We start from the raw sequence: 22,500 nt of genomic DNA, 5'->3' as shown, positions 1-22,500 counted from the left end.
AGAAAGAAAGAAAGAAGTACGTCGAGAAAGAAAGAAACAAACAAACAAGTACATTGAGAAAGAAAGAAAGAAGTACGTCGAGAAAGAAAGAAAGAAAGATAGAAGTACGTCGAGAAAGAAAGAAAGAAGTACGTCGAGAAAGAAAGAAACAAACAAACAAGTACATTGAGAAAGAAAGAAAGAAGTACGTCGAGAAAGAAAGAAAGAATGAAAGAAACAAACAAGTAAGTCGAGAAACAAACAAGTCGAGAAACAAAAGTAAGAAGTACGTCGAGAAAGAAAGACAGACACCAGAGAACAAGAACCTCACCTCTCTTGGGCAAGGTCAGGGAATTCCCCTTGATGACCTTGACATAGAGTCGTTTGTCGCCCACCATGCGAGGGGGTTTCAAGGGCGCACCCACCGTCGGGGATGTAAACTGCACATACACAACGACATAACACACTTTTTCACTGGCAACGGCGACTTTCATTGACTAGACAGTGTACTGCCTCCTTGGTTTAAACAATATTTCATATGGAACATGTCACAACACGGATATCGATGAACAGGACAACAAGAAAATCTTATATAAAGTCCTGTCCTGACACATGTACATACTGAATATGTGACGGATGTCATCATAACTATAAGACGTGAACATACATTAGTTTTGAACAAACCTAAGCTGAGATATAAACAAAGTGAAGAAAATGAATAATAAACGAGTGGTGGAGGAAGAAGTCAATAGAGAGAGAACGAGAAGCATCAACGCTGGGGCACAAGCACAGCAAGACTTAACTTGGCCGACAAAGAAAGCGGCGAAGGCCAACCGTCCCGCAAAAAAAAAAAAAAAAGAAAAAAAAAAGGGGCAAGCACGCCATCATGTATTCATATCATGAGCTGGCAAATGAAATGAAAGGGCAGCACTTTTTCAGGCACATACACTTATATATATGCATATAGACAGGATATTACTCATTGTTATAAAACTTTGAATTAGATGCATGCAAACATATATGGGTATAATTATGTATATGTACACACATGCCCATCCATACATATGCATATGTATATAAATATACATATACATACACATACACACATATACATATACATAAAAAGAGGGAATTGTCTGAATTAGGGATCGAATCGTTCGCTTTGAGTAATAAACTTATGAACAGTTTCAAAGATGCTGACATTTATCTCAAGACTAAAGGAGGCGTTACCAAATAGTAAGTTATGTACAGTGATATGTTCTTGTGGGAGATTATGAATAGTGTTTGCTCTATGTACAGCATCAAGGGGTCATGTTGGTAAGACCATTTTTCACATTGTAACAAAGCTCCACAGCTGCAACCAGTTTCCCCGCCAACAGAACAATGACTAACCTTTGCCCCCTGACCCAGTTTGAAGTGAACAAGTGCACTGTGTTGTTCTGACATGAACCGAAGCCTGTGATCGAGAGCACTGTTTCTGAACTAAAGCAGTGTTTTTCAAACAGAGACTTCACGTTGAAACAGTTACAGGATTTTGTCCCCCTAAAATCATGTCAATTTCTCTTCAAACGAACCACCTCCTGCTGAGATTTTCGAAAGTTCTGGTTTTTGTTTCGGTGGCACCTCATTTACTGAAGGAAGTTATAAACTATTGATATCTTCACTCATCTTTCAACTGTTGTATACAACCAATGAATACAGTATTTGTTCCTGTGTCAGTGAACCAAAAGAGGAATTTTCTGCATCAGAAATGCGACAAACACATTCAATTCCATTCTACACACTACACACCATATCATCCCATTCTACACACTACACACCATATCATCCAATCATCCCATTCTACACACTACACACCATATCATCCCATTCTACACACTACACACCATATCATCCAATCATCCCATTCTACACACTACACACCATATTATTCCATCATCCCATTCTACACACTACACACCATATCATCCCATTCTACACACTACACACCATATCATCCCATTCTACACACTACACACCGTATCATCCCATCATCCCATTCTACACACTACACACCATATCATCCCATCATCCCATTCTACACACTACACACCATATCATCCCATTCTAAACGCTACACACCATATCATCCCATTCTACACACTACACACCATGTTTTAACAGAACGACAACTCATGTCACATTCAGCAATGGTAGCGCCATACAGTAACAGACTGCAAAGATATGAAAATTATTTTCCTTGGATGAAAAAAGGAGCTCTCCCAGATAACAAGTGTAATTTATGTTAGGATAAAAAAAAGACACAATTCTTCAATTCTCATGTGGAGTGATGGCCTAGAGGTAACGCCTCCGCCAAGGAAGCGAGAATCTGAGCGCGCTGGTTCGAATCACGGCTCAACCGCCAATATTTTCTCCCCCTCCACTAGACCTTGAGTGGTGGTCTGGATACTAGTCATTCAGATGAGATGATAAATTGAGGTCCCGTGTGCAGCATGCACTTAGCGCACATTAAAGAACCCACAGCAACAAAACGCTTGTTCCTGGCAAAATTCTGTAGAAAAATCCACTTTGATGGGAAAAACAAATAAAACTGCACACAGGAAAAAATACCCAAAAAATGGGCGCTGTAGTGTAGTGGCACACTCTCCCTGGGGAGAGCAGCCTGAATTTTACACAGAGAAATCTGCTGTGATAAAAAGAAAAATACAAATACAAATTATTGATGGGAACTTAACCAAGTACAACTTTTTTGGACACGATTTGTAAGACAGTTAAAAGAAAGTGTTTACATTCTAAAAGCCTTACTCTTAATGGAGTACTGGTGCTGTTTGGACATAAAACAAAAACTGATGGATGTTTCTCACATATCTTGTTGATAGCTAAATTCTATGTACACTAATGTAGGATAAAGTAAAGCCAACATTACATAATTATGTTCTTAATAAAACATCTCAAACAGGAATATTCAGTAGACAAATATGCTCTGGATATAACTATGGACCACAAACAAAATTCTGCAAACAAAAAGGGCACTATATACATGTTTGGTGCCTGATCAAACTATACAATGTCACCATGGAATTCATAAAATTTGACTATGTACTGTTCTGCTGACATAATGTTGTGAAATTGTCAGTATTCAGAAAATCATTATGTCTTTGGCTACTCACACAAAGAGTATATAAATTTGGTATCTGTAAACCTTTGATTAAAAATTGGAAAAAAAAATAAAGAAAAAAAAATAAAACCCAATTTTGGAGGGCGTGAGAAGGGCGCAACAGCCAAGAGGTTAAAGCATTGGACTCTCAATCTGAGGGTCCCGGGTTCGAATCTAGGTAACGGCGCCTGGTGGGTAAAGGGTGGATATTTTTCCGATCTCCCAGGTCAACATATGTGTAGACCTGCTTGTGCCTGAACCCCCTTTGCGTGTATTCGCAAGCAAAAGATCAAATACGCACATTAAAGATCCTGTAATCCATGTCAGCGTTCGGTGGGTTATGGAAACAAGAACATACCCAGCATGCACACCCCTGAAAGCAGAGTATGGGTGCCAACATGGCTGGGTAAAAACGGTCATGCATGTAAAAGCCCACTCGTGCGCACAAGAGTGAACGTGGGAGTTGCAGCCCATGAAGGAAGAAGAGGAAGGAGGAGGGTGGGTGTGAACTCACAGCACTTTGGTGGTGGCTGGGCGAAATCGGCTCGAAAAGGGACTGACCGGTGCCGGCAGTCCCCACAGACCTCTGCTGTGCCTGAGGCGGCGACTGCCCGACTTGTGGCAATGGCGGACTGCTCTGTACGTGCTGTCAACATAAGTGGTTATCTCACCTTTACCAGCCACCTCCCTTTCGTGCTGTCAACACAAATGGTTATCTCAGCTCTACCAGCAGCTGTCAACACAAATGGTTATCTCAGCTCTACCAGCAGCTGTCAACACAAATGATTATCTCAGCTCTACCAGCAGCTGTCAACACAAATGGTTATATCAGCTTTACCAGCAGCTGTCAACACAAATGATTATCTCAGCTTTACCAACAGCTGTCAACACAAATGGTAATCTCAGCTTTACCACCAGCTGTCAACACAAATGATTATCTCAGCTTTACCAGCAGCTGTCAACACAAATGATTATCTCAGCTTTACCAGCAGCTGTCAACACAAATGATTATCTCAGCTCTACCAGCAGCTGTCAACACAAATGATTATCTCAGCTTTACCAGCAGCTGTCAACACAAATGATTATCTCAGCTTTACCAGCAGATTACTTTCCTTATTTCCTGTGGCTCACTGCACTCAGCTTTTAACACAGATGGAGGGAAACGTACCGCTGGGCCAGCAGCAAAGTGAAGAGTTGTGTGATCAATGCTTTCTCCACTGCAATGGGAAGTCATAGCCTTTTGTGAAGGACTTCTTCTTCTTCTTCTTCTGCGTTCGTGGGCTTCAACTCCCATGTTCACTCGTATATACGCGAGTGGGCTTTTTACGTGTATGACCGTTTTTACCCCGCCATGTAGGCAGCCATACTCCGCTTTCGGGGGTGTGCATGCTGGGTATGTTCTTGTTTCCATAATCCATAACCCACCGAACGCTGACATGGATTACAGGATCTTTAACGTGCGTATTTGATCTTATGCTTGCGTATACACACGAAGGGGGTTCAGGCACTGGCAGGTCTGCACATATGTTGACCTGGGAGACCGTAAAAATCTCCACCCTTTACCCACCAGGCGCCGTCACCGTGATTCGAACCCGGGACCCTCAGATCGAAAGTCCAACGCTTTAACCATTCGGCTATTGCTCAATCTCAAAGGAGGAGGCAATGATTGCACTGGCTGCTCGTGTTGTGCTTGCAGCCTTAGGGGCCAGCAGACCTTCGGGAACCACCCCAACGCCAACTATCCTAAAGCCCTCTTGACTGAGAGTGGGGATGTTGCTTGGCAGATTCCTGGCCAGCAGCATTACCCAATCCACTTAGTCCAGCCTTGTGTGCACTTATTTCAGCCGTGAGTGCTCTTAACCAAGCCTTAAGACTAAGCCTGTGGTGCTGGTTGTGCGCACTACTTCAAGGTCACTGCTCAGTCTGTAGGATTCTCTCTCTACACCCCTCCCGTCACCCGACTCCAGTCCCCAGCCCCTGACCTTGACCCAACACCCTCACCCTGATCCCAGTCCCTGACCTTGACCCCACGTGCTGACCCTGACCCCAGTCCCTGACCTTGACCCCACATGCTGACCCTGATCCCAGTCCCTGACCTTGACCCCACGTGCTGACCCTGACCCCAGTCCCTGACCTGAAAGGGGGGATCACACCTGAGGACCCTCGCTTCCTAGTGCACACTGCAGTCCAGCAGGCCTCCGAAGCAGACCGCTCAATCTTTAGGATTCTCTCCCAGCATGAAATCCCCCACCCCAGCTGGACCTCTCCCAGCATGAAATCCCCCACCCCAGCTGGACTTCTCCCTGACCCCATCCCCAACCCCAGCTGGACCTCTCCCTGACCCCATCCCCCACCCCAGCTGGACCTCTCCCTGACCCCATCCCCCACCCCAGCTGGACCTCTCCCTGACCCCATCCCCCACCCTACCCCCTGACCCTTGAGGAGGGAGGTGGCAGAATGGTCAAGACGCTCAGCTGCCAATACAGAGTCCTTGAGGGTCTGAATTCTTCTTCTTCTGCGTTCGTGGGCTTCAACTCCCACGTTCACTCGTATATACGCGAGTGGGCTTTTTACATGTATGACTGTTTTTACCCCGCCATGTAGGCAGCCATACTCCGCTTTCGGGGATGTGCATGCTGGGTATGTTCTTGTTTCCATAACCCACCGAACGCTGACATGGATTACAGGATCTTTAACGTGCGTATTTGATCTTATGCTTGCGTATACACACGAAGGGGGTTCAGCCACTAGCAGGTCTGCACATATGTTGACCTGGGAGATCGTAAAAATCTCCACCCTTTACCCACCAGGCGCCGTCACCGTGATTCAAACACGGGACCCTCAGATCGAAAGTCCAACGCTTTAACCATTCGGCTATGGCGCCCATCAGTCTGGGTTCAAATCCCTCTCTTGCCCTTTCTCCCAAGTTGGACTGGAAAATCAAACTAGAGCATCTAGTCGTTCGGATGAATAGATAAACCAAGGTCCCGTGTGTAGCATGCACTTGGCACACTAAAAAAGAACTCATGGCAACGAGAATGTTGTCCTCTGGCAAAATTCTGCAGCAGAAATCCACTCGGAGAGATACACATATGTAATATGCATGCACTCAAGGCCTGACTAAGTGCGTTGGGTTATACTGCTGCCAGGCATCTGCCTAGCAGATGTGGTGAAGTGTGTATGGATCTGTCCAAACGCAGGGACGCCTCCCTGAGAATCTGAAACTGAACCTTGACCCCTGCCCCTGAACCTTGACCCCAACCCCTGATCCCATCCCTGACCCCCCGACCCCAAGCTGTTACTCCCTGACCCCACACCTGACCCCCAATCCTGAGCCATTACCCCTTGACAAGCCCCTGATCCAATCATGACCCCCCATCCTTGACCCAACACCTGACCCCCGAACCATTACCTCTTGACCCCAAGCCCCTGATCCAATCCATAACCCCTGACCCGACTCCATGACCCCAGGCCGTTACCCCTTGACCCCAGCCCCTTGACCCCAAGCTGTTACCCTTGACCCCTGACCCCAAGCCATCACCCTCTGACCTGACCCCCTGACCCTTTACCCCCTGACCTGGGCTTGGTGGTGGCGGACGGGGTGCACGGAGATGCTCTGGATGACCTCCGGACTCTTCTGCACAGTGACATGGTGCTGCACGGGCTGGGGCCTGCTCTGGGGGGGCACCTGCTGCACCACGGGGGCCTGGGCTGACAGCGAGGGCTGCTGGATGGACGAGGCCAGCTGCGCCATCTGGTTCTGCAGGTTCTGAGCCGTGAACCTCTGTGGGCACGAAGAGGTTGGTCACAGTCACAGGGAGGGCTTGAAGGAGGGTGTTTACTGTGGGTACAGGGAGGTTGTTTACAGTCACAGGGAGGGCTTGAAGGAGGGTGTTTACTGTGGGTACAGGGAGGTTGTTTAGTCACAGACAGGGTTTAAAGGAGGGTGTTTACTGTGGGCACAGGGAGGGTGTTTACAGTCACAGGGAGGGTTTAAAGGAGGGTGTTTACTGTGGGCACAGGGAGGGTGTTTACAGTCACAGGGAGGGTTTAAAGGAGGGTGCTTACTGTGGGCACAGGGAGGGTGTTTACAGTTACAGACAGGGTTTAAAGGAGGGTGTTTACTGTGGGCACAGTGAGGGTGTTTACAGTCACAGGGAGGGTTTAAAGGAGGGTGTTTACTGTGGGCACAGGGAGGGTGTTTACAGTCACAGGGAGGGTTTAAAGGAGGGTGTTTACTGTGGGCACAGGGAGGGTGTTTACAGTCACAGGGAGGGCTCGAAGGAGGGTGTTTACTGTGGGCACAGGGAGGTTGTTTAGTCACAGACAGGGTTTAAAGGAGGGTGTTTACTGTGGGCACAGGGAGGGTGTTTACAGTTACAGGGAGGGCTCGAAGGAGGGTGTTTACTGTGGGCACAGGGAGGGTGTTTACAGTCACAGGGAGGGTTTAAAGGAGGGTGTTTACTGTGGGCACAGGGAGGGTGTTTACAGTCACAGGGAGGGTTTAAAGGAGGGTGTTTACTGTGGGCACAGGGAGGGTGTTTACAGTCACAGGGAGGGCTTGAAGGAGGGTGTTTACTGTGGGCACAGGGAGGGTGTTTACAGTCACAGGGAGGGCTTGAAGGAGGGTGCTTACTGTGGGCACAGGGAGGGTGTTTACAGTCACAGGGAGGGTTTAAAGGAGGGTTTTTACTGTGGGCACAGGGAGGGTGTTTACAGTCACAGGGAGGGTTTAAAGGAGGGTGTTTACTGTGGGCACAGGGAGGGTGTTTACAGTCACAGGGAGGGTGTTTACAGTCACAGGGAAGGTGTTTACAGTCACAGGAAGGGTGTTTACAGTCACAGGGAAGGTGTTTACAGTCACATGGAGGGTCTTTACAGTCACAGGGAGGGTCTTTACACTCACAGGGAGGGCTTAAGTTATGGTGTTTACAGTGCTGGGAAAGTCAAAAGGAATCCATTTCTGTTCACAGTGAAATGTGTGTAAGAAAGCTTCACAACGGCAGTTTCTTCTCAGAAAGCTAAAATCATTTAACTCACTCAGTACAGCCAGTCCTCTCTTCTCCTCTACACAGACCCCTCGGATGTCCAGTGGGTGTCTGAATGACCCAACCTTTAGCTTCCGTCGTCAGAATTGTGCAAGTCTTTGTCAACAATCACCTCTTCAGCATAAGAGCCTTCCGCTTGCAATATTTTGATGATGGTAATTGGGGAGAAACGCCGTTAACGTCGTCTCTTTCGCCGTTCATATGGAGAGAGTTAACGTTAGTCAAAACATACTCCACTGTTAAGCCAATGCATACTCCAAACTATGCACAAATGGGATATTGAAAGCATATTCATATTTAATATGTCTTCATGGTATAACTATCTATTGAAAGTATATTCATAATTAATATGTCTTCTTGGTATAACTATGTATGGGGCTGGGATTAGAACAAAGCTGTCGCCCACGGTGAGACTGACTGAAACGGTGGTATGTCTTCGTCTTCAACAGCTGTCTCTCATATATACCAACATACTGTCAAGTGTAAAGCCCTGCAGATTTTGAACAACTCAGAACCCCCGAAAGCACAGTATGGCTGCCTACATGGCGGGATAAAAACGGTCATGCACGTAAAAGCCCACTCGTGTACATGCGAATGAATGTGGGAGTTGCAGCCCACGAACGCAGAACAACAACAACAACAACTCAGAACACCTGCTCAGCTCTGAAACTGTTATTTTATCTTCTGGCAGACGATACAGAATGCCTTCTACCTATATGGAAAAATGTGTGCAAGAAGACTTCTGTTCCTAGCGCTAATTCTATTTCAAACTCAGTGTGAAAGGGTTGTTTTTCTATGATTTTTTTTTTTTTTTTTTTTTTTTTTTTTTTTATAGTACTATATTATTCATTTGTTGATTTCATTCATTTTATTCCTTCATTCTTTTAGATTCACAACTTTATAATGATATGTGATAGTAGCTGGTGCACTAATATTAATGTGCCCTGATGTGTATGTGTATAGAGGGGAGTATTGGGGGGGTGGGGGGGGGGGTCACTGGGGGTAGATGTGAGTGCGTACATTTTTTTAAATTATTTTACATTAACACACAACACAAAACAACCCGAACGCCCACCAACACACAACGCAAAATAACCTGAACACCCCCCAACACACAACACAAAACAACCCGAACACCCCTCAACACACAACACAAAACAACCCAAACAACCCCAACACACAACACAAAACAACCCGAACAACCCCAACACACAACACAAAACAACCCGAACAACCCCAACACACAACACAAAACAACCCGAACAACCCCAACACACAACACAAAACAACCCGAACAACCCCAACACACAACACAAAACAACCCGAACAACCCGCCAAAACCCCACACCAGCGTTCCCCTGGTTCAGCAAAGCTATGTCATCAACAAAACACAAAACAACCCGAACACCCCCCAAACACACAACACAAAATAAAACAACCCGAACCCCACCCCCCTGCACACAAAACAAAGCAACCCGAACACCCCCCCACCATTATTTCCCCTGGTTCAGCAGAGCTATGTCATCAACACAACACAAAACAAAACAACTCGAACACCCCCCAAACACACAACACAAAATAAAACAACCCGAACCCCAACCCCCAGCGCACAAAACAAAGCAACCCGAACGCACCCCGCCATTATTTCCCCTGGTTCAGCAAAGATATGTCATCAACACAACACAAAACAAAACAACCCGAACACCCCCCCCACCATTATTTCCCCTGGTTCAGCAGAGCTATGTCATCAACACAACACAAAACAAAACAACCCGAACACCCCCCCACCATTATTTCCCCTGGTTCAGCAGAGCTATGTCATCAAAACAACACAAAACAACCCGAACACCCCCCAACACACAACACAAAATAAAACAACCCGAACCCCACCCCCCAGCACACAAAACAAAGCAACCCGAACACCCCCCCACCATTATTTCCCCTGGTTCAGCAGAGCTATGTCATCAACACAACACAAAACAAAACAACCCGAACACCCCCCAACAACCCCCCCACCTGGTTCAGCAGAGCAATGTCATGGGCACTCATCCCCCAGCCGGCGTCTGAGGCTCGAACCCGCACCTCCCCAGGCTTGGCGGGGCGCGTGTCCTCCTCAGGCACACGGCCAGGCACGGTAGTGAGGTCCCCGGGCATGAGGAGCTTGGTGATGGTGAGGGTGGTGGTGGCCAGGGCCAGGGCATTGCGCACATTCTGTTCAACCACGCCCAGGTCAGCCAGCGTCGTGGGGTCCTGTTCGCATCAGAGTGAAACTCATCATCGTCACCATCATTGTTATCAACGTCGACACTATCACAGTCATCACCATCATCGTCATCATCATCATCACCACTGTCACCATCATCGTCATCACCATTATCACCACCATCATTGTCATCACCACCATCACCATCATCATCATCACCGTCTTCTGCCAGCATCAGAGGGTCCTGTTCCCATCCGAGTAAACTGATAATCATCGTCACTGTCATCATCATCGCCATGATCATTGCCACCATCATAATCATCATCACCATCACATTATCGCCATCATCATCACCATCACCATCATCATCGCCGTCATCATTGTCATCAGCACCATCATCAATATAAGATAATAAATGCCTTGGTCAGCCAAATAATAGGGTCCTGAAACGATGTGATTGAAAGTAATTTAATATCAATCATCATCATCACCTTCATCATCACCATCATAATCATCATGATCAATATAATAAAATAATAATAGCTCCACCCTGCCTAAGTAAGCCATGTCACCAGGTCCTGTTCTGATGCGACTGAATGTAATTCAATATCAATCACCATCATCATCATAGTGGAGTGATGGCCTAGAGGTAACACGTCCGCCTAGGAAGCGAGAGAATCTGAGCGTGCTGGTTCAAACCACGGCTCAGCCGCTGATATTTTCTCCCCCTCCACTACACCTTGAGTGGTAGTAATTTGGATGAGATGATAAACCGAGGTCCCGTGTGCAGCATGCACTTAGTGCACGTAAAACAACCCACAGCAACAAAAGGGTTGTTCCTGGCAAAATTCTAAGAAAAATCCACTTCCATAGGAAAAACAAATAAAACTACACGCAGGAAAAAATACCAAAAAAATGGGAGGTGCTCTCAGTGTAGTGACGCGCTCTCCCTGGGGAGAGCAGCCCAAAATTCAGACAGAGAAATCTGTTGTGATAAAAAGAAATACAAATACAAATACATATTAATGGTAGCTCCACGAGACCGAGGTAAGTCTATTATGGGCTTGCAAGAGATAAATGAAGAAAAGAAAACAAAAAACAACAATAACAACAAGAAGAAGAAGAGAGGCAAGGCCTTCAAGACTCACTTGTGATAAATTAAGTCCCCTAGCATTAATTACAGAGTAATTTCCCTTTTTTACTATCTGCACCAAAACGTTTGCAAAATAAATAAAAATTCCATGCTTAGCAAAAGAAGTTCCTGTTTGAACAAAAAATTATAATAATGACTCCTCTTGTTGTTGTGTCAGAATAAGAGGTCAAAGGGCCAAGTTTAGAGAATACCAAAAATATAAATATAACAGTAAATGCAGTTTGCATATAATTAGGCTTCATTATTTTTTTTTTTGTGTGCCCATCCCAGAGGTGCAATATTGTTTTGAACAAGATGAATGGAAAGTACTGAATTTTTCCTATTTTTATGCCTAATTTGGTGTCAACTGACAAAGTATTTGCAGAGAAAATGTCAATGTTAAAGTTTACCATGGAGACACACACACACACACACACACACACACACAACCGAACAATGGGTTAAAACATAGACTCACTTTGTTTACACAAGTGAGTCAAAAATGGGAGGTGCTCTCAGTGTAGTGACATGCTCTCCCTGGGGAGAGCAGCCCCGAATTTCAGACAGAGAAATCTGTTGTGATAAAAAGAAATACAAATACATATTAATGGTAGCTCCACGAGACCGAGGTAAGTCTATTATGGGCTTGCAAGAGATACATGAAGAAAACAAAAACAACAACAACAACAACAACGAAAACCACACAAAAGACAACAACAGTCAGCTGGTTTGATCGACCAAACCCACCTGGTAAGGGTTCGTTGGGTTGACCTCAACTTTGACCTCTGGCTGACTTTCGAAGCCTGTTCTGAGCTTGACGTCCTTCTTGTCACAGAACGTCCGCACTCGGAGCTGTAAATTTGGCACAACAAATGCATGCACATGAGCACACACACACACACACACACACACACACACAGACAGACACACACACACTAAAATAAGAATTAAGGCTTAAACACAAAAAATCTTCCAATTTTAACACACCTGATGATAACTTGATTTATCATCGCTACTTTCAATTTCTGGACAGAGGCCAGAAAAGATAAAAGACAGAGAGAAAGCAAACAACAGGAAAATGATGGGGTGCAGGGCGGGGAAAGGGGGAGAGAGAGAGACAGGGAGGGTGGGGAGAGAGAGAGACAGGGAGGGGGGGAGAGAGAGAGACGAGGGTGGAGGGTGGGGACAGAGAGACAGGGAGGGTGGGGAGAGAGAGACAGGGAGGGGGGGGAGAGAGAGACAGGGAAGGTGGAGGGAGAGAGAGAGACAGGGAAGGGTGGGGAGAGAGAGACAGGGAGGGTGGGGAGAGAGAGACAGGGAAGGTGGGGAGAGAGAGACAGGGAGGGTGGGGAGAGAGAGACAGGGAGGGTGGGGAGAGAGAGAGACAGTGAGGGGGGGGAGAGAGAGAGACAGTGAGGGTGGGGAGAGAGAGACAGAGAGGAGGAGAGAGAGACAGGGAGGGTGGGGAGAGAGAGACAGGGAGGGTGGGGAGAGAGAGACAGGGAGGGTGGGGAGAGAGAGAGACAGGGAGGGTGGGGAGAGAGAGAGACAAGGGTGGAGGGTGGGGAGAGAGAGACAGGGAGGGTGGGGAGAGAGAGAGACAGGGAGGGTGGGGAGAGAGAGCGACAGGGAGGGAGAGAGAGAGACAGGGAGGGTGGAGGGGGGGAGAGAGAGACAGGGAGGGTGGGGAGAGAGAGACAGGGAGGGTGGGGAGAGAGAGACAGGGAGGGTGGGGAGAGAGAGAGACAAGGGTGGAGGGTGGGGAGAGAGAGACAGGGAGGGTGGGGAGAGAGAGAGACAGGGAGGAGGAGAGAGAGACAGGGAGGGGGGGAGAGAGAGACAGGAAGGGTGGGGAGAGAGAGACAGGGAGGGTGGGGAGAGAGAGAGACGAGGGTGGAGGGTGGGGAGAGAGAGACAGGGAGGGTGGGGAGAGAGAGAGACAGGGAGGGTGGGGAGAGAGAGAGACAAGGGTGGAGGGAGGGGAGAGAGAGACAGGGAGGGTGGGGAGAGAGAGAGACAGGGAGGGGGGGGAGAGAGAGAGACGAGGGTGGAGGGTGGGGAGAGAGAGACAGGGAGGGTGGGGAGAGAGAGACAGGGAGGGTGGGGAGAGAGAGGGAGAGAGAGAGACAAGGGTGGAGGGTGGGGAGAAAGAGACAGGGAGGGTGGGGAGAGAGAGAGACAGGGAGGGGGAGAGAGAGAGAGACGAGGGTGGAGGGTGGGGAGAGAGAGACAGGGAGGGTGGGGAGAGAGAGAGACAGGGAGGGTGGGGAGAGAGAGACAGGGAGGGTGGGGAGAGAGAGAGACAGGGAGGGTGGGGAGAGAGAGACAGGGAGGGGGGGGAGAGAGAGAGACAGTGAGGGTGGGGGGGAGAGAGACAGGGAGGGTGGGGGGGAGAGAGACAGGGAGGGGAAGAGAGAGACAGGGAGGGTGGGGAGAGAGAGAGACAGGGAGGGTGGGTAGAGAGAGAGACAGTGAGGGTGGGGAGAGAGAGACAGGGAGGGTGGGGAGAGAGAGACAGAGAGGGGGAGAGAGAGAGACAGTGAGGGTGGGGAGAGAGAGAGACAGGGAGGGTGGGGAGAGAGAGACAGGGAGGGTGGGGAGAGAGACAGGGAGGGGGAGAGAGAGAGACAGGGAGGGGGAGAGAGAGAGACAGGGAGGGGGAGAGAGAGACATGGAGGGTAGGGAGAGAGAGACAGGGAGGGGGGGAGAGACAGCGAGGGTGGGGAGAGAGAGACAGGGAGGGTGGGGAGAGAGACAGGGAGGGGGAGAGAGAGAGACAGGGAGGGGGAGAGAGAGACATGGAGGGTAGGGAGAGAGAGACAGGGAGGGGGGGAGAGACAGGGAGGGGGGAGAGAGACAGGGAGGGTAGGGAGAGAGAGACAGGGAGTGGGGGAGAGACAGGGAGGGAGAGAGAGACAGGGAGGGTGGGGAGAGAGAGACAGGGAGGGGGGGAGAGAGACAGGGAGGGTAGGGAGAGAGAGACAGGGAGTGGGGGAGAGACAGGGAGGGTGGGGAGGGAGAGAGAGACAGGGAGGGGGGAGAGACAGAGAGGGTGGGGGGAGAGAGAGAGACAGGGAGGGTGGGGAGAGACAGGGAGGGTGGGGAGAGAGAGACAGGGAGGGGGGGGAGAGACAGAGAGGGTGGGGGGAGAGAGAGACAGGGAGGGTGGGGAGAGAGAGACAGGGAGGGTGGGGAGAGACAGGGAGGGTGGGGAGAGAGAGACAGGGAGGGGGGGGAGAGACAGAGAGGGTGGGGGGAGAGAGAGAGACAGGGAGGGGGGGGAGAGGGACAGGGAGGGTGGGGAGAGAGAGACAGGGAGGGGGGGAGAGACAGAGAGGGTGGGGGGAGAGAGAGACAGGGAGGGTGGGGAGAGACAGGGAGGGTGGGGAGAGAGAGACAGGGAGGGTGGGGAGAGGGAGACAGGGAGGGTGGGGAGAGGGACAGGGAGGGTGGGGAGAGAGACAGGGAGGGTGGGGAGAGAGAGACAGGGAGGGTGGGGAGAGAGAGAGACGAGGGTGGAGGGTGGGGAGAGAGAGAGACAGGGAGGGTGGGGAGAGAAAGAGACAGGGAGGGTGGGGAGAGAGAGACAGGGAGGGTGGGGAGAGAGAGACAGAGGGTGGGGAGAGAGAGACAGAGGGTGGGGGGGGAGAGAGACCGGGTGGGGGGAGAGAGACAGAGAGGAGGAGAGAGAGAGACAGGGAGGGTGGAGAGAGACAGAGAGGGTGGGGAGAGAGAGACAGAGAGGGTGGGGAGAGAGAGACAGGGAGGGTGGGGAGAGGGACAGGGAGGGTGGGGAGAGAGACAGGGAGGGTGGGGAGAGAGAGAGACAGGGAGGGTGGGGAGAGAGAGACAGGGAGGGTGGGGAGAGAGACAGGGAGGGGGGGAGAGAGAGAGACGAGGGTGGAGGGTGGGGAGAGAGAGAGACAGGGAGGGTGGGGAGAGAAAGAGACAGGGAGGGTGGGGAGAGAGAGACAGGGAGGGTGGGGAGAGAGAGACAGAGGGTGGGGAGAGAGAGACAGAGGGTGGGGGGGGAGAGAGACCGGGTGGGGGGAGAGAGACAGAGAGGAGGAGAGAGAGAGACAGGGAGGGTGGGGAGAGAGAGACAGAGAGGGTGGGGAGAGAGAGACAGAGAGGGGGAGAGAGAGAGACCGGGAGGGTGGGGGGAGAGAGACAGAGAGGGGGAGAGAGAGAGACCGGGAGGGTGGGGGGAGAGAGACAGAGAGGAGGAGAGAGAGAGACAGGGAGGGTGGGGAGAGAGAGACAGAGAGGGTGGGGAGAGAGAGACAGAGAGGGTGGGGAGAGAGAGACAGAGAGGGGGAGAGAGAGAGACCGGGAGGGTGGGGGGGCGATACAGAGAGGGGGAGAGAGAGAGACCGGGAGGGTGGGGGGGGGGAGAGAGACAGGGAGGGTGGGGGGGGGAGACAGAAAGGGAGGGTGGGGGGGAAGAGAAGAAGAGACACAGTCACAGATCTATCAAGAGGTATTCAGCGCACTCACACACACACTCACACACACACACACACACAAACACACACACACTCACACACACATACACTCTCTCACACACACACACAGACACGCATATACACACACATGCACACACACACACACACACACACATTCACCATGCCTTTCAAGTTGAGGACATGAGTGACACAGTGGGTAAGACGCACACCCTCACTGCACTTACACACACACAGACACACACAGACAAACACATACACACACACAAACGCACACACACACACACACACACACATTCACCATTCAGTTTGAGGACGTGAGCGACACAGTTGGTGAGACGCACACCCTCACTGCACTTACACACACACGCATACACACACGCATGCACACATGCACACACACACACACACTCACCGTGCCATTCATTTTGAGGACGTGAGCGACACATTTGGTGAGACGCACACCCTCACTGCACTTACACACACACAGACACACAGACAAGCACATACACACACACAAACACAGACACACACACACACACTCAGTGCCATTCAGTTTGAGGACGTGAGCGACACAGTTCATGAGGCGCACACCCTCACTGCACTTACACACACACGCATACACACACGCATGCACACATGCACACACACACACACACACACACACACTCACTCACCGTGCCATTCAGTTTGAGGACGTGAGCGACACAGTTCGTGAGGCGCACACCCTCACTGCACTTACACACACACAGACACACAGACATACACACACACAAACACAGACACACACACACACACTCACAGTGCCATTCAGTTTGAGGACGTGAGCGACACAGATGGTGAGACGCACACCCTCACTGCACTTACACACACACAGACACACACAGACACACAGACAAGCACATACACACACACAAACACAGACACACACACACACACTCACAGTGCCATTCAGTTTGAGGACGTGAGCGACACAGTTCATGAGGCGCACACCCTCACTGCACTTACACACACACGCATACACACACGCATGCACACATGCACACACACACACACACACTCACTCACCGTGCCATTCAGTTTGAGGACGTGAGCGACACAGTTCGTGAGGCGCACACCCTCACTGCACTTACACACACACAGACACACAGACAAGCACATACACACACACAAACACAGACACACACACACACACTCACCGTGCCATTCAGTTTGAGGACGTGAGCGACACAGTTCGTGAGGCGCACACCCTCACTGCATTCCTGGCTGGCGAACACGGACAGCAGAAGGTCCTTGGACTCCACCTTGGCCAGCAGTACCTGGGGAAACAACAGGTGAAGGTAATGATGGTAATGTGCACTGAAACAGGTGACAGTAATGATGGTAATGTGCACTGAAACAGGTGAAGGTAACGATGGTAATGTGCACTGAAACAGGTGAAGGTAATGATGGTAATGTGCACTGAAACAGGTGAAGGTAACGATGGTAATGTATACTGAAACAGGAAGATAACAGTGATAATGTGCACTGAAACAGGTGAAGGTAACCATGATAATGTGCACTGAAACAGGTGAAGATCACAGTGATAACGTGCACTGAAACAGGTGAAGATAACAGTGGTAATGTGCACTGAAACAGGTGAAGATAACAGTGATAATGTGCACTGAAACAGGTGAAGATAACAGTGATAACGTGCACTGAAACAGGTGAAGATCACAGTGATAATGTGCACTGAAACAGGTGAAGATAACAGTGATAATGTGCACTGAAACAGGTGAAGATAACCGTGATAATGTGCACTGAAGCTCACCCCCCACCATGCAGGAAGACCCATCTAAATTCCAGGACTACGGATCAAAGTTTGAAGTAATAATAATAATAATAATAATAATAATAATAATGAAGACTGATGCCACCCCTCTCAGGACTGAGACAGAGAGAGAATCATGAAGATAACAGGATTAACTCACTCAGTACGGCCAGTCCTCTCTTCTCCTCTACACAGACCCCTCGGATGTCCAGTGGGCGTCTGAATGACCCAACCTTTAGCTTCCGTCGCTAGAATTGTGGTATTCTTTGTCAACATTCACGTCTTCAGTATAAGAGCCTTCCGCTTGCAATATTTTGATGATGGTAATTGGGGTGTAACGCTGTTAACGTCGTCTCTTTCACCGTTCATATGGAAAGAGTTAAGGGAGCAAAGTCTGAAGTGATAATGATACTGTAGACGGGTTTCCTCACCAGTTCTATTTCCTCACAGTGCAGGCAGCCACACCCCATCTTCAGGGGGAGAATGGGCCCTGTGCTGCTCGCTATGCTGGATCCATTTCTACATCACTTTACACACCCTTAACCATCTGACATTTCTGAGAATTAAAAAAAAAAAAAAAATTTTTAAATAAAAAAAAGGTTCTGAAAATGAATGCACATGTTTGAGTACAAAAAAGGGTGTGTAAGCGTGTGTGTGTGTGTGTGTGTGTGAGAGAGAGAGAGAGAGAGAGAGAGAGAGAGAGACAGAGACAGAGAGACAGAGCGAGAGAGAAAGAGAGAATGTGAATGTCTAAACTGTACATTTGAGTGAATGTATAAGTCTGCATGTGTGTCTGTGTGCTTGCATGTGTGTGTGCGTGTCTGTGTGCAAATGTGCGTAGGTACATGTATGTGAGTGTTTGCACGTGTGTATCTGAATGCATATGAGTGCATGTTTTGTATACATATATATGCATGCATGTGTATGCAAAAGTGTGCATGCATGTGCATGCGTTCACCTCAATGTGTACTTGCTGCAAGTGTATGCACGTTTATATGTGTCAGCTTGCATGCATAAACACATTTATGCATACAAGTATGCACGTGGCAACGTACATTCCAGTCAGCACCCAAGCAAGCAGCTGTACTAAGAGAGACATACAATGTGTAAACAGGTACACCAAGATCCTAACACACACTGCAGCCACCTCTTCTCCCTCAGAGAGAGACAGACAATGTGTAAACAGGTACACCAAGATCCTAACACACACTGCAGCCACCTCTTCTCCCTCAGAGAGAGACAGACAATGTGTAAACAGGTACACCAAGATCCTAACACACACTGCAGCCATCTCTTCTCCCTCTGACAGACATACAATGTGTAAACAGGTACACCAAGATCCTAACACACACTGCAGCCACCTCTTCTCCCTAAGAGAGAGACAGACAATGTGTAAACAGGTACACCAAGATCCTAACACACACTGCAGCCACCTCTTCTCCCTAAGAGAGAGACAGACAATGTGTAAACAGGTACACCAAGATCCTAACACACACTGCAGCCATCTCTTCTCCCTCTGACAGACATACAATGTGTAAACAGGTACACCAAGATCCTAACACACACTGCAGCCACCTCTTCTCCCTCAGAGAGAGAGAGACACACAATGTGTAAACAGGTACACCAAGATCCTAACACACACTGCAGCCACCTCTTCTCCCTCAGAGAGAGACAGACAATGTGTAAACAGGTACACCAAGATCCTAACACACACTGCAGCCACTTCTTCTCCCTCAGAGAGAGAGAGACACACAATGTGTAAACAGGTACACCAAGATCCTAACACACACTGCAGCAACCTCTTCTCGCTCAGAGAGAGACAATGTGTAAACAGGTACACCAAGATCCAAACACACACTGCAGCCACCTCTTCTCCCTCAGAGAGACAGACATACAATGTGTAAACAGGTACACCAAGATCCTAACACACACTGCAGCCACCTCTTCTCCCTCAGAGAGAGAGACATACAATGTGTAAACAGGCACACCAAGATCCTAACACACACTGCAGCCACCTCTTCTCCCTCAGAGAGAGAGACATACAATGTGTAAACAGGCACACCAAGATCCTAACACACACTGCAGCCATCTCTTCTCGCTCAGACAGACATACAATGTGTAAACAGGCACACCAAGATCCTAACACACACTGCAGCAACCTGTTCTCGCTCAGAGAGAGACACACAATGTGTAAACAGGTACACCAAGATCCTAACACACACTGCAGCCATCTCTTCTCGCTCAGACAGACATACAATGTGTAAACAGGTACACCAAGATCCTAACACAAACTGCAGCCACTTCTTCTCCCTCAGAGAGAGAGACACACAATGTGTAAACAGGTACACCAAGATCCTAACACACACTGCAGCCATCTCTTCTCGCTCAGACAGACATACAATGTGTAAACAGGTACACCAAGATCCTAACACACACTGCAGCAACCTGTTCTCGCTCAGAGAGAGACACACAATGTGTAAACAGGTACACCAAGATCCTAACACACACTGCAGCCATCTCTTCTCGCTCAGACAGACATACAATGTGTAAACAGGTACACCAAGATCCTAACACACACTGCAGCAACCTGTTCTCGCTCAGAGAGAGACACACAATGTGTAAACAGGTACACCAAGATCCTAACACACACTGCAGCAACCTGTTCTCGCTCAGAGAGAGACACACAATGTGTAAACAGGCACACCAAGATCCTAACACACACTGCAGCCATCTCTTCTCGCTCAGACAGACATACAATGTGTAAACAGGCACACCAAGATCCTAACACACACTGCAGCCACCTCTTCTCCCTCAGAGAGAGAGACATACAATGTGTAAACAGGCACACCAAGATCCTAACACACACTGCAGCCATCTCTTCTCCCTCAGAGAGACAGACATACAATGTGTAAACAGGCACACCAAGATCCTAACACACACTGCAGCCACTTCTTCTCCCTCAGAGAGAGAGAGACATACAATGTGTAAACAGGTACACCAAGATCCTAACACAAACTGCAGCCACTTCTTCTCCCTCAGAGAGAGAGAGACATACAATGTGTAAACAGGTACACCAAGATCCTAACACAAACTGCAGCCATACCTTCTTGCTCAGACAGACATACAATGTGTAAACAGGCACACCAAGATCCTAACACAAAATGCAGCAACCTCTTCTCGCTCAGAGAGAGACAGACAATGTGTTAACAGGCACACCAAGATCCTAACACACACTGCAGCAACCTCTTCTCGCTCAGAGAGAGACAGACAATGTGTTAACAGGCACACCAAGATCCTAACACAAACTGCAGCCATCTCTTCTTGCTCAGACAGACATACAATGTGTAAACAGGCACACCAAGATCCTAACACAAACTGCAGCAACCTCTTCTCGCTCAGAGAGAGACAGACAATGTGTTAACAGGCACACCAAGATCCTAACACAAACTGCAGCCATCTCTTCTTGCTCAGACAGACATACAATGTGTAAACAGGCACACCAAGATCCTAACACACACTGCAGCCATCTCTTCTCGCTCAGACAGACAGACAATGTGTAAACAGGCACACCAAGATCCTAACACAAACTGCAGCCATCTCTTCTTGCTCAGACAGACATACAATGTGTCAACAGGTACACCAAGATCCTAACACAAACTGCAGCAACCTCTTCTCGCTCAGAGAGAGACAGACAATGTGTTAACAGGCACACCAAGATCCTAACACAAACTGCAGCCATCTCTTCTTGCTCAGACAGACATACAATGTGTCAACAGGTACACCAAGATCCTAACACAAACTGCAGCAACCTCTTCTCGCTCAGAGAGAGACAGACAATGTGTTAACAGGCACACCAAGATCCTAACACAAACTGCAGCAACCTCTTCTCGCTCAGACAGACAGACAATGTGTAAACAGGCACACCAAGATCCTAACACACACTGCAGCCACCTCTTCTCCCTCAGAGAGAGACAGACAATGTGTAAACAGGTACACCAAGATCCTAACACACACTGCAGCCACCTCTTCTCCCTCAGAGAGAGAGACATACAATGTGTAAACAGGCACACCAAGATCCTAACACACACTGCAGCCATCTCTTCTCGCTCAGACAGACATACAATGTGTAAACAGGTACACCACCCCTTCTTCTCAACAGAAACACATCCTAACTATTTTCACAGTGCAGCCCCAGGTTAGCAACAACAACAAAAAAACTGTGCCACAGAACACAGACAGATGGACAGACAGAACAGAACAGAGAGGCAGAAAGACAGAGACTTGAAAAAAATAAAAATAAAAAGGAATATTCCACAGGGAGCAAAAACACTCCTGCCTCTCACTGGCTGAAGACAGATGAGATGAATGCCAGCATGCACCCACATCCACACACACAGTGACCCACTAACTCTCACACAGTGTGCACACACACCATCTCTCTGTCTCTGTCTCTCTCGCTCTCACATATTCCTTCTCTCTATCTCTCTGTCACACACACACACACACACACATACACACTCTCTCTCTCTCACATAATTTTCTCTCTCTCTCACACACACACACTCATACATACATCTCTCTCTCTCTCTCTTGCTCTCATATATTCCTTCTCTCTCTCTGTCACACACACACACACACACACACACACACACACACTCATACATACACATACATTCTCTCTCTCTCTCTCTCTCTCTCACATAAGTTT

General features: G+C 48.8%; 1 protein-coding gene across 4 annotated transcripts in view; it reads right to left on the bottom strand.

Annotated features, from left to right (window-relative positions):
• Nucleotides 1-22,500, bottom strand: part of LOC143277304 (uncharacterized) — a 153,194-nt gene that overhangs the window by 71,608 nt on the left and 59,086 nt on the right. For all 4 annotated transcript variants that reach the window (XR_013053722.1, XM_076582080.1, XM_076582082.1 and 1 more), the window contains exons 3-8: nt 17,182-17,301; nt 12,267-12,371; nt 10,201-10,434; nt 6,714-6,920; nt 3,651-3,782; nt 311-419 (exon numbers count right to left, since the gene is read on the bottom strand). Coding sequence is in view for 3 of the 4 variants with exons in the window: in XM_076582080.1 (XP_076438195.1) it covers nt 311-419; nt 3,651-3,782; nt 6,714-6,920; nt 10,201-10,434; nt 12,267-12,371; nt 17,182-17,301 (907 nt within the window). In the remaining variant the exon portion in view is untranslated. The remainder of the gene's footprint in view (nt 1-310; nt 420-3,650; nt 3,783-6,713; nt 6,921-10,200; nt 10,435-12,266; nt 12,372-17,181; nt 17,302-22,500) is intronic.

The sequence above is a fragment of the Babylonia areolata genome, chromosome 34, assembly GCF_041734735.1.
Source record: "Babylonia areolata isolate BAREFJ2019XMU chromosome 34, ASM4173473v1, whole genome shotgun sequence".
Taxonomy (NCBI): Eukaryota; Metazoa; Mollusca; class Gastropoda; order Neogastropoda; family Buccinidae; genus Babylonia; species Babylonia areolata.
The sequence above is the reverse complement of the archived record's forward strand: the minus strand, read 5'-3'. Positions and strand labels throughout refer to the sequence as shown.